At 32.6% G+C, this 13,339-nt stretch overlaps 1 protein-coding gene across 3 annotated transcripts in view; it reads left to right on the forward strand.

The window, feature by feature from the left end:
* The window catches only part of LOC149076862 (ATP-dependent 6-phosphofructokinase-like), a 46,293-nt gene that overhangs the window by 10,838 nt on the left and 22,116 nt on the right, over nucleotides 1-13,339 (forward strand). For all 3 annotated transcript variants that reach the window (XM_089244585.1, XM_089244586.1, XM_089244587.1), the window contains exons 4-10: nucleotides 4,404-4,593; nucleotides 4,858-5,023; nucleotides 5,690-5,734; nucleotides 7,289-7,397; nucleotides 9,202-9,300; nucleotides 10,681-10,773; nucleotides 13,149-13,274. In XM_089244585.1, the coding sequence (XP_089100711.1) occupies nucleotides 4,404-4,593; nucleotides 4,858-5,023; nucleotides 5,690-5,734; nucleotides 7,289-7,397; nucleotides 9,202-9,300; nucleotides 10,681-10,773; nucleotides 13,149-13,274 (828 nt within the window). The remainder of the gene's footprint in view (nucleotides 1-4,403; nucleotides 4,594-4,857; nucleotides 5,024-5,689; nucleotides 5,735-7,288; nucleotides 7,398-9,201; nucleotides 9,301-10,680; nucleotides 10,774-13,148; nucleotides 13,275-13,339) is intronic.

The raw sequence follows: 13,339 nt of genomic DNA on the forward strand, positions 1-13,339 counted from the left end.
TCCAAATTGGTTTTTTGCAAAGTAAGAGTTAGAGTTGAGGAAATCCATAATTTTCATTTTCATAACCCGTTCTATGACTTTAGACATAATTGGAAGTATCGATATTGGGCGATAATTATTATAATTATTAATATTTCCAGTTTTGTGAATTGGTCTAACAATGGCATATTTAAGTTTTTCAATAAAAGTACCTTCAGTAATTGAAGTATTGATTATATATGTTATGAACCGCAGATGATGTTTACAGACTATTTTTAGCATTCTAGCATTAATGCCATCATATCCAATTGCTTTGTTATTATTTGATTTCATAACTATGTATTTAACATATTTTTCTTCCACTGGAGTAAAAACCATAGAATTAATTTGGTTATAAGACATTTGAATTGGACAATGATCGTTATCAGTATCTGTCTCATTTGATTCATTGCTGACTACATTAATAAAATAGTCATTCATTTTTTCTACCACAATACCGAGATCTTCATCAGTGGGTATCTTTATTATTTTCTCATTTTTATTTATTAGGTTGTTAATGATTTTCCATTGCTTTTTTGTATCGTTTCCACAAGCATTAAATTTATTGTAAAAATATTCCTCTTTGGTATATCTAATCTTTTTTTTCAGCATTTTTTCATAATTTTTGTATTCTAACCTGGCTTCTTGATTATGTGCGTTTCGCTTGAATTTTTTATATAATTTCTCTTTAATATCAATCATTTTTTTTAGTTCAACCGTTATCCATTCATTTTTCTTTCCATTTTTATTATTTTTAATACTTTTCATCCAGAAACAACGGTGTTTGTAGATGATATCAATAAATATTTCGTATAATATATTCACATTTTTCTCCGAGAAAACATTTTCATTCACTTTATAATTTTTTATGCAGGTCTCAAAGCTTACATAATCAACCCTATCAATGTTGTTCTGCTCATGATTTTCAGATTTTGTAATTTTTGTTTTTTCAGCATTATAACCATTTAAAAGTAATGGCCAGTGATCAGTTATATGAATTTTGGCTATTGCAGTTTCATACTGCCAGTTTAATTTTGCATTTCTTATATATATATGATCGATGCACGATGTTGATCGGGTAGGCGTATTAGTATAAGACAAAAATCCATTTTTCGCCATCATGCCTGTTAATTCCTCCGATTCATAGTTTATTTTTAAGATATCAATATTGAAATCTCCCATACAAATTACATTTTGATATTTTATATTGCTAATAATGGATTCAAATTCGATTACGAATTGCATTGGTTGGAAATCATGTGCTCTATAAATCAGTATTATACACAACTCGAGATTAGAATCATATGAACAAGTTATTTCTGCTGTAGTCATATGCAAATCGATTTTTTGTGCAGCATGAACATTTTTTATGTATGCTATTACTCCTCCGGATTTATTCCTAGTTCTTGTCTCACAAATAATATAATACCCGGGTATTTGATATAAATCTATTTCATCATTTTTTATCCAAATTTCACTTAATAAGATATAGTCGAATGAGTAATTTATCTTTTTTTAAATATATCATCAATTGATGTATTATTTCAGTATATAATTTCTGTGGCGGAGCTCTATTTGACTCCAGGAGCCCTTTTTGCATATAATTTTTATGGTGGACCCTTGTAGATCTCTCTTTTTTTTATTCATCTACCAAATTTACTGATTTACTTTATTTTCCTCGAGTCGCCGTGGAGCCCCTGGGAAGTGCACACAGAGCCTCAAGGGCTCCACGGAGCACCGGTTGAGAACCGCTGGTTTAGATAAAGGTTAATTTTGATAAAATATTTTAGATAACGTGTAGGAAATTAACAATGTTGTACAACACAAGGCAGATTCACCTGTGTTAAAAACATTTTTTTGCATATTCTAAATTTTCAGATCAACATTTTTGATGAAAAATCTATCTGGCAGGATGAACATTACCATTATATTTTCTCCAAGAAACTTTATCCATATTGTTTTGGTTGCTAATAAAATAAGCACAAATAATTATAAATGAAGCAAATGAGCATAATTGATTTTCTGTTAATACTAGAAAGACGGACAGTGTCTGTGTGACCCTGGGTGTGGTGTCCTTATAAGAAATGACTAAAAGGACCAAATTGATAAGAACATACAAGATACAATTCCACCTAGTGTTGCGTAAGGGGAACTAGTGAGTTCCACCCCAGACATCAAGTAGATAAAATGTCTATATGTTCTGCTCTTTCCTCTTTATAAATTCTTACTATCTATATATATGTAATCTATCTAAGTCTAACGTAATAATAAATACTCATCAAAATAAATACTTATGTGATATCCATTTGGCTCACAAAGTGTTAAAGAAACACATCACTGGGTGCTCTTTCTGCTCCCATATCTCAAGTAAGAATAAACAAAAAATGAAGATGTTCACATGCTTATGATTGCGGTAGAAATGGCAAGAAGATGCAGAGTCACTGAAGAGAACATTTTTCAGAAGTTAGCAAAGATTGCATGAGAGAAACCCTGAAGCAGTGATGCTGATGGTAATTCAGAGGAGAATCAAAACTATCCCAGGCAAAACATTTGTGAAGCAAGCAATAGAGAATGGACATGTGAAATGAGAATTAAATTATACTGTAACATTGCTTCAGTTGATGCAAAATAAAATGCTATTGGAAACAAGAAATGAGAACCACATTGAAGCCACAAAAACAACCTAGAATTACACCCAAACCTCAAATGATTTCCATAAATATCTGAGATCTCAATAATATTCTAACTATTGATTGCAAAAAAAACTGCTATAGATGGAAATGCATGAAATATCATGAGACTTTCCTCATCAATAGGATGTCAGGATTCCAAAATATTCTTGTTAATCCTATCCAAAACTAACCTATTGCAAAAATTGGTGCAATACTGGAATTGTATTGGGGAGAAAAAAAAATAGTCCAGAGTTCTGTCCACACTAACGCACATCCAGAGAGGCTGCATGCATGGAATGCTTCAACTCTGTGATCCAGAGGTTTCTTCGGCATTTCATTGGTATATTCATATTTTATAGTGCCTCATAGTGGCACTATAAAATATGAATGCAGTGTGGGAGGCCCCTAAAAGTTTTTCCCTTTGCAGTTTTTGTATAACTTACGAGTTCTACTAAGAAACAGAATTCACAGGGGTTTTCCTATTATAGTAAGGGGCCATGTAACAATGAAGTACCATTGTTTCCTGATGCAGACCTATGTCGAGGTGGACTCGACATAGAGCCGCAAAAGGTTGAAACCAAATAATAATAAAAGTATGTTTATGGGCCAATGGTCTCGTCCATAATTGTTTATGTTACAACTCTATTCTGTCTTTAAAAATATTACACCATCATTTAAAATGTTCAAACATTTTTGGAAAAAGTACAGTCAGTAGGGCCCCCTGCCATCTTTCTAGGTATAGTTCCCCTGACCCGTCTTTCTAGTGTTAAGCAGAATCTATTGTAATAATTTTTTTTTACTCACTGATATTTTATTATAGGGTCAGGTGGGGTGATTGGAAACTGTTTTTGGTTAGTTCGAACATAACATGTAATAATTCTGCTGGAAATGAAAATTTGCTTCTTTTCAAGGATTATGCCTATTCTGTACTTGTTTATCAACTATAACTATGAAGCAGCCAAAGTCAGTAAGTTGATTTAAAGCCATCTAAACAGTTTCAATTACTCCAAATTCTTGATCGAAAACATGCATTTCAGTTACATTCCAGCCTAAAAGCTAACACCCTATGTAACATCTGACCGAGCGTCTTTCTCTTGTAGTTTCATGGCATTTTCTATCTTCTAAGACAAAGAAAACATATTACTTCAACTCCAGATCATGTAACATCAAGGTCTCTTACTACAATTAAATAAAAAGTAAATAAACAACAGTGAAACTGTAGATAACAAGTAAATTATAAAGTAATACAAATTAAGTATTAAAATAACATAATTTCAAATAGTAAGAATAATGTAAATAAGAAGTAAATAAAACAAGTGTTTTCAATTACCCCCACGCTCTCAACATTTTGGGGTAATTGAAAAAAAGGATATAGATGGGTCACCAGAAGGACTAAAGATGAAAAAAAAACAACACTGCATGAAGTTGTGAATGTATACTAATCATATAACAATAATAATTTGATACTTACCTTTTTATAGCAGTAGGTGGGGAAGCAAAACTTGAAAAATAAAAGAAACGTGCAACAGAATTTTATTTGTTTTTAACTATCAGCTGTTATCTGGGCCTAATCAATTTCAACAAAAGCCACCAAATCGCTCGCAGCTGTTTTGTTTCTAATTACCCTGTCTGACCCTACTTTTTATAGCATTTGACCTTCTGTGAAAAATAAGAGTCATAATTTTCCTGAGATATATATATATTTTATGTTAGGGTGGCACAATTATAGGCAGTGCGAGATGCCCGAATTTCCATACCTTTGAAGGTCAGAAAATTGCTGCTCTCAATTTGATTGAAAAAAAAATTAACAACCTTGTTGTGATTGGAGGTGATGGGAGCCTTACTGGAGCTTATGAGTTCAGAAAACAGTGGACTACGCTTGTTAAAAGTCTAGCTGAAGATGGTATGATTATTTTGTCTTATTTTTATATCCGAATCAACTGAGGAACTTTCATCAGCTTCGAAAAATATTCCGTAATCGGAATCTGCTTTTGATGCTAAGCTTTCTATTTTCTTATCTTTCTTTTTTTTCGTTCAAATTTTCTGTCTCATATTTAATTAATCAATGACCTATTCATTCCATGATGTCATTGAATAATTTTAAAAATGCCTAAACCTTTGATTATATTAAACATGAATTCTTTTGATTATGTTTTTATCTCTTCAGGATCGATTTCAGAAAATAAGCTCAATGAATGCAGTTTTATAAACATCGTAGGGATAGTAGGATCCATTGACAATGATTTTTGTGGCACTGAAATGACTATAGGAACAGATTCTGCCTTGCATCGAATAACGGAAGTTGTTGATGCCATTTCAACTACTGCTTCCAGGTAGGCAATTTTTTTTTTTTTTTGATATTACATACAACTCAAAAGAAGTGATTTTTGTGCGCATGTATCATAATTATTATACTAGCTGTTTTTTCTACTTTACATGCACATGATTTAACTCCAATGTTTAGTGAAGTTTAAATAATGGAAGTAGTCTTTAACAGAAAATAACAAAGTAATAACTAGAAATAAAATCTGAAGTTACAGTTTTTACATTAAACAAATTTTTAATATATTGGAAAAAATGAGCGCTATTTAATATCTGCAGAATATGGTACAGTGAAAGTCCTATGTAATGATATGCCTTTTCGTAGTGCTAATTCAGTCGAAATCCTGTTTTAACAAATACTGTTATAGCAAAAAAAAAAAAAACTCAACGAACATTCTTGTATCTTGAACCAAATTTTTCTATGTAAAGTGATTGAGATCAATGTCGGCGGCTTTGAGCTTTCACATATTGAATAAGTTCTTTCCCAATTGATTTTATGCTCACAAGGATAACTATTCACTCCAAAGAGTCTATACCTTTGTAACGAATAATATATAATTTTTTGTAACTTTTTATTACTTGCAGCAAAAAACATATTAGCTGCGAGTTATTGCTATGCTCTTTTCATATGCATTGATTTCATAGATTTAAATGAGTATATACTTTGTTTTTCGCAGTCATAAAAGAGCATTCATTTTAGAGGTCATGGGACGTCACTGTGGGTAAGAGATTGTAATGCTTTTTTTTCCCATGTATATTTAATTTCTCCTTATCTTAGTTTAACTTCCTTGTTGATAATCATTTCACTATTACATTAAGCTTCATACAGACGAACCTTCTGGTTGAGTAAGATGCAGTAAAACCACTCTTAATGATCGCCCCTCTTTTACTATAATACAATGCAATAATTGTTTTATTTTAAACTCTTCAATAATTTTTTTTTATGGTCACCTTTCTTTTACTGACAAATTTTTTTTCCCACCAGTGTTCACAAAAGAGGGATTTATTGTGTTATGAAGTATGGATTAAATTATTTTGTCCTTATGAACTTGGAAATCTAAAAAAAAAGATGTTAGACCAATTATAACAAGTTTTTAAATACTTTTGAATATCTGATATATTAAAATTTTTCCCAGTAATAGCCTTGTACTAGATGATAGTTTTTATTTAAATAAAATAAGAAAATTGCAATTAGGGGTTATTCAAGTATTATGTCAACATCGATAGGGTGTTCAGATTTGCTGACTTTTGATGACAGGGGTGGGGGTGTTTGGATGATGCTTACTTCATCAACCACCCTTTATGAAAATATGAAATATTCTTAATAGCATCTTACTCAGTGCGCCAAAAATGGGAAAACCTTTCGCTAGTTTGTGGGCAGCTTGACTAACATTCCCCCTACTGATAAGTCCTCTATACAGCCGCTTTAGTGATCTCTAAAATGCTTTGCATATCCAAATGATCTGGAAATATGTCTAGGCAACTTAAGAGCTGTAGAACTGTATCACGTATCACTGAAGTGATCCGTAATTATGCCGTGGGTAAATTGAGTGATGTAGAACTGCACTGGGTAATGCTTAAGTGCTCTAAAACTGTGCCACATGTCACTCAAGGGATCTCTAAATGCGCCTCGGATCACTTACGTGTTCTTGAATTGTGCCATGGGTCACCTAAGTGATCTGTAAATGTGCTGCACAGTTCATTTTTACAAAATTAGGTTTTGGGGACAGGACACATCAGGTATCCCCAGGGCCACATTTGGTTTGCAGGACAAGGGTTTATTATATATGGCTTAGGGTGTGGATCGCAATGAATTTCTTAAAATTAAATTTCGAGTTCTTCAAATAGTATTGAAATTTATAGAAATTGATTATAATAACATATAAAGCTATTTTGTTCCGAAATTTTATTTTATTTTTTGAAAATATTTTTTGCATTAAAAAATTACATTTTTGATGATCTGGAAGAAGGGGCACGAGCCGCCGCCCCCCCCCCCCCCACATCCCGCGTATGTCTGTGATCCTACCAATATGCGTTAGGAGGCAGAGCTGATGACAACATTTTGCTAACAAGAGGGTGTTCAGAGTTTTGCAGACTTTTGCTGACAAGGGGGGGGTCAAAAATGGCTAAAAATTGTGCTGACGTAATACTTGAACGGCCCATCACCAAACTAAAGTTTGGTTTTCCTTTGTTTCTTGCTGTTGGTAACTGAATCTCCAACTTATTGCACAGTTGAAGGAGTTAAGAACAATATAAGTATTTTTCTGTCTATCTAGGTATTTAGCGATTGTAGCAGCTCTTACCAGTGAGGCTGATTATGTTTTTCTGCCGGAAAGGCCGCCTGACAAAAACTGGCCTGAAGAGTTATGCAAGAAGCTCAAAATGGTGACTGAATATTTTGGTTTTTTTTGTCTAATTTGTAATGAGAGAACTATTTTAATTTGCAAAATTTCTTGATTTCTGTGAGGTAAACTTAAGTCAGCCATTAGTCATATTTTTCTTCTTTTATATAAGTCTTGTGTCAAAACGTTTTCTAACTTATTAGTATGAGTTTTGGTAAAATGTCATTTGATGAATACAGATTTTGAAAATATATGCATGTACAAGTTAACTAGCCTTTATGCTGGAATTATTTTTTCATGAACAATCATATGTACTGAGCAATACAAAAAAATTATTAGTATCCATTGTGTCTAACAGCTTTTATCTCCAATGAGATATTTCTTGAAAAAATTTTATGGGATGTTTTTATGTAACAATCATCATATTTTCTTGCATGTAATCTGTGGAAGCATTTAAATGTGGATTGCATATCACTGTGTTTTATCTGCAGATTCTTTTTCTGAGAGGTTTTTGTAGAAATAAACATTTCCAAAAATAAATTGTAAAGATGCATAAGTGGACGCAAATAGAAGAGTCAACATTTTTCCCCAAAAAAACATGAACAACCAATTCTTTTTCCTTAAGATTTTATTATTGGTGAATGAAATTTGCACCTGCAGATTTATATGCAGGAAATGATTACATGTTTTACCTACAAAGTACCATCATACTTTGATATCGTGAAATGCTTCAAAAATGTATATTTCAAGTTATCAGAGTTAATATTACATGAGATCCTGATTAAAGATCAAAATTATTTCATTGTATTGAAAATTTATTTTACAAAAGGCTGACTCATGTAAGTTTAGCCATAGTGTGTAGGTAAAATAATGTTCTAAGTTTTATCAAATTTTGTATTAGTGGGTGTAATGATACTGAATCTAAATTGTTCTAAGCATTAAAAAATATATTTTTTTTAATTCGGTAGACTCTTGATAATCTGGCTGTGCTCTAGTCCAGCCCTCCAGTAATCTAGCATTTTAAGCCTGTTTACATGTGCAGTATTGCGATTGCGGTAGCATTGGGAGTTCTAGCACTTGCTTGACTTTTTTCCTCATAAGGAAAGAAATGCAGAGTAGGAATCGCCCCTTCTTTGTTGATTATTCTTCGAGAATATATTATTCTTCGAGAATTCTTTTCTATAATCCTTCGCGCAGGGAAATAAATTGGCCGATCCACACATGACCTTTGACAACATCTATAAAGTAGGATTAAAGTGCCAGCCGGTCCATGTAAACAGGTTTTGGTGAAACTCTTTGAAGCCCATTTTGACCACTCTTTTTCCATTTTCCACGTAAACAGGGTTTAGGTGGGTTTTCTACAAGCATAGAATATTAAAATATGTCATTACATGTCTGTGTGCATTATTTTGTTTTATTTATATTATTTAAATGAGCTTTTTCAATCAACTTGTAATTCTGTAATTTTGGTAATCCAGCAGATCTTGTAACCATATTAGCAAGAGAGTCTACTGTATATCAGGGCCGTCTTAAGAGCATCATGGGCCCCGGGCATGAGCACCCGGGCCAAGTGGTTTTTCTGAGGCCCTACATGGTAAATCCTAGAAAATTTCAACCGGATCTCATTTTTGTGAGGCCCCTGTTCCCTTGAGGTCCCCGGGCCGTGCCCGGGTGGGCCCATGCGTTAAGACGGCACTGCTGTATATAAGTAAATAATATATATTGCCTTTAAATATGCAGTACAAAAAAATACTAGCACTCTGATTTGGCATGAAATATAGTTCTACTGTATCCTGTTATAAATTATGACTGATGAAAGAAATATTAATTTTCATCATCTGTTTCAGACTAGAGAATCCGGTGAACAGAGACTGAACATTGTCATTGTATCTGAGGGGTCAGTTGATAAAGACTTGAATCCTATAACCGTTGGAGCAGTAAAGAAGGTTGTTTAATTTGTTTGTTCCCTCAAAAGTTTTTTATTTTTCACCCTCATTTGTGACTGTGATTGTCAGTTATATTGTTTAAGTCAGTTATAACAAGGCCTCATTCTATCAAGAAAAAAAAATTACCATTGTAATGGACCTCTCCTCGTAAGTGAATTCAATTCATTTTGCTCTGTTGGGTAATGAATTATAAGGTTCCCCTCACTTTATGCATTTTTGCTATAACATGATTTTGAAAAATCAATGTAAGAAATTGCAACCTATGAAATTTGGCATAATTTTAATTCTGAAAGTTGCCATGCAAAATAAATTTGACATGATTGATCCTTATGTAATGACAAAATCTGTTGTATTTGTGAGATCTACAGTGAATGAGACAAACAGGGATAAAACTCTTAAATCCAACTCATCAGAGCTCACCAATGAACATCTTTTGATAATACATTGACAATGCAATTAGAATGTTAAGAAAATTATAAGAATGATTGTCATATTTGCAAAGGATATTCGGGATTCTCTGACTTTCTACAACAGTTTTTGTATGGACGAACAATGCTGCTTTTCATTTGAATCTCGACTATTTGTTAAAAATTTAACAGGAGCTTTTCAGGAGATAAAAATTCATGCTCACCTGAACCAGTCCATCAATTAAAAACAGTGAGAAGTAGGAAGTTTAAATTCATCTGCATGACATAAATTCGTGAGATTTATCTGTGTTTAAATAATTAATTTACAAAAATTTATTTTGCTGTTAAAGTTAAATTTATTTTCTTTATTCTTCTGTGAAGAAACTCTTCCCTCTATTCATATCTTACCCATGTTAAATTCAACTCACTTTACACGATTTCGTCTTACATGATTATTTTACAGAACAAATTAATCGCATTAAGCAAGAGGTGCCTGTATAAAATTCTCACTTTATTAGCATTTTAAAATTTTTTTTGGGCCACATTGCTCTGATATTAGAAGCTAAACAGAATATCAACCATTAGCAGTTAGTTCTCCAAACCAGTTTCCGATTTGGGTGCCTGGGTCCCTAGAGGTTCACAGCCCAATTGTATAGTTATTAAAAAAAATTGTATAGATAATTTACTTTGAAAAATTTTCAATTAAATTAACAAGTAAAGGCGCCACTGCAACATTGGTAGACTGCAGTAGTAATATTGTTATAATTTAACAAAAATTTAACTTGTGGTTACATGTCTCTATAGGAGTTGATGTTCCAATTAAACCCATATACATACAAGTCTATGTCATGTCATTATATTGCTCTAAATTTACTTCCTTGATGAAGCCTGAAAATTATGGAAAGATGTGATGGTGTTATTAAATGATGAAAAAATCATTATATATGAAATGATCATAAAATTTATTTTTTAGGTCATGGTTGATTCTCTTGGTTATGATACTCGAGTTACTATATTAGGACATTTTCAAAGGGGTGGAAATGCATCTGCATTCGACAGAATTTTGGTAAACACTTTTTTTAAAATTAGTTTTAAGATTTTTTTATGAGATAGTATAATTATAATTCATCTTACCAACTATAGTGGAACCTCTCGATAATGGACACCTTTGCGACAGAAAATTTTGTTTACTAACAGGGGAGTGTTCATTATTGGGTAGTAAAGTACAGTGAAACTCCTCTAAAATGGCCACTCAGCGTTCCGTAAAAAAGTGGCCATCTGCAGAGGTGACCACAGAATCACGGGGCGTGTCAAAATAACGGTTTTCAATGTCACAAAAGATCTTATGCGCAATTTACTTATGATGTCCACAAAACAGATACTTATACAGTGAAACCTCGCTACAATGATACTCAGTATAACAATAAATCCCTCTACAACAGTATTTTTTCAAATATTGTTTGGAACAGTCTGTAATGTTAAACTTCTCTCGATACAACAATATCCTTTACTATGATAAACCCCATCTATAACAATATTTTTAGGAGGATTTTTTGAAACCGTTACAACTTTTAGTATTTTTATTTATTTTCGGCTCAAAATATCCTTCAGTATATTTTTTTAACTCGTATCACGTGTTTCAGTTCTTCCGAGGACGTCTAACAATATCGATGTTGGGTATCACCTAATCACAGAAAGTGTTCGGTTTTGCTACTTTTTGTGCGATACATCAAAGTATATTGTGATAAACCCCCTTACAGGAGCAATAGACATCTGAATTTCTTTTATCAGCTAATCCATTAAAATATTTTGCAACGAATAAATACTCAAAGGCACATTTTTTGTTGATACTAAAGATGTCAATTTAGAAAAGTTGCCAACAGAATGATAAATTTGATGACACGTGATGATAATTTTGACTGTCAATTTAAAGGTAATTTGTCTACAAAGGTATTTTTTCTTGGTTCTGTACCAATATGTATATCGAGGTTTCACTGTATCTTATGCAAGAACTTGAAATACCAGATCATTCGATCAATTCCTTAATCTGTATTATCCTGAATCTGTTCTTTCTTTATAGCAAGTACTGTACATGCTTTTTCATCACATTTCTTTTACTTCCTCACCGTTGTTCTACTGAATCTCTGAAGAAAGTATACTGAAAGCCGAAACTTTCACATCCTTTACCTATTCAGTAAAGATCATAGATTATATTTGTCTGGTTTACCCTGTCACCCCGGGATCTAATTTTTTAACTGTATCACCAGCTAGCAGCAATTTTATAGTATTATCTTTTGTCATCCTATTTACAAATGTTTCTGACCTGATAGTATCATACATTAACAGAAAATCCAATTGATCCGAAAAGGTATTTATGTTGATGTATAAAGATTATAAGGTTATACAAAAAGAACTACCAGCTCTGAATGCACTAGGAAGGGAAAAAAAACGCTGAAACACTTGTTTTTTTAAACTCTTATCTACAAGGAAGTAGCTGCTGACAGGTTTTCCACTGACCGCAGAAAGGGGGTGATTTTTGTATTATGTCTATGGAGCCTATTGCTCGTTCCAAAGAAAACTGACCGTGAAGGGAAGGGGCTGGCCGGGAATAGAGGTGGCTACCTAGGGGAGTTTCACTGAATATTAAACCTGTTGACGCAATTAAAAAAGTGTCTGCTTTAACTGGGAGTGTGGGTCATGTGAGGTTCCACAGTAATCTCTTAAATCTGACGTTTTTTTTGTCACTTTGAAAATTCATGTAGGGCCAGGATTACACTATAAAACCTTTACAAAATAATTTTTATAAAACTTTTATAGTGTGATCCTAGTTTTACCCACTTTTTTATTTTTGATCAAAATTTAAAAGGGAAGTTAATTTTTTTACTAATTTAACTGAGCTAAATAAAGTTTTTGGTCTCATTTATTTTTTCAATGCTTTGTTCAATTATTGCTGCATTTCAATTTTAAGCTAGGGTGCACGCTGCTGAAATTTCAGTTTCTGCAAAGAATCCCCATGTGAAATTGTTTGACATTTAGTCTTTTCTTGATCAATAACCATCTCTTTTCATTGTTGGTTATCAACTTGCTTATTAGTTCACTGCCATTCACCTTGATATTGGATCATTATTAAAGGGATAATCAAAATTTATTATTTAACACATTGACACATGTAGCTAACAAATGCATAACATTAGCTGCATGATTTCATTCTTCAGATCACCATCTCATATGTTAGCTGATGACTTGATTGCGAACTCAGCACAAAAAAAGTTTTGTCTGTCAGAAGCTCCATAGTGTTAACCAAAGAGTTAAAAGAAAAATATACCCCTCACTAGCTTGACGTAAAATTAAGATGCAAAATTTATTAGTAGTTCAATATAATGTAAAAATCCTTTTTTAGAAATAAATTTGTCATCTTTTTAAATTTGATCAACTAATAAGGGCTCTCGCATGGGTGCTGAAGGTGCGCATGCTTTGCTGACAATGCTGCATGACTCAGTTCCTGTTGTTATTTCTTTGGAAGGAAACCATGTCACTCGAGTTCCTCTTATGGAATGTGTTGAAAAGGTAAGCTGTGTTAAAGGTAAGTTGTGTATAAAATTGATATTCTTTCTGTGTATATGCATGTACAC

Source organism: Pholcus phalangioides, unplaced genomic scaffold, assembly GCF_987345545.1.
Source record: "Pholcus phalangioides strain wild (caught in Gottingen) unplaced genomic scaffold, Ppha-v1.0 ptg000015l_1, whole genome shotgun sequence".
NCBI lineage: Eukaryota > Metazoa > Arthropoda > Arachnida > Araneae > Pholcidae > Pholcus > Pholcus phalangioides.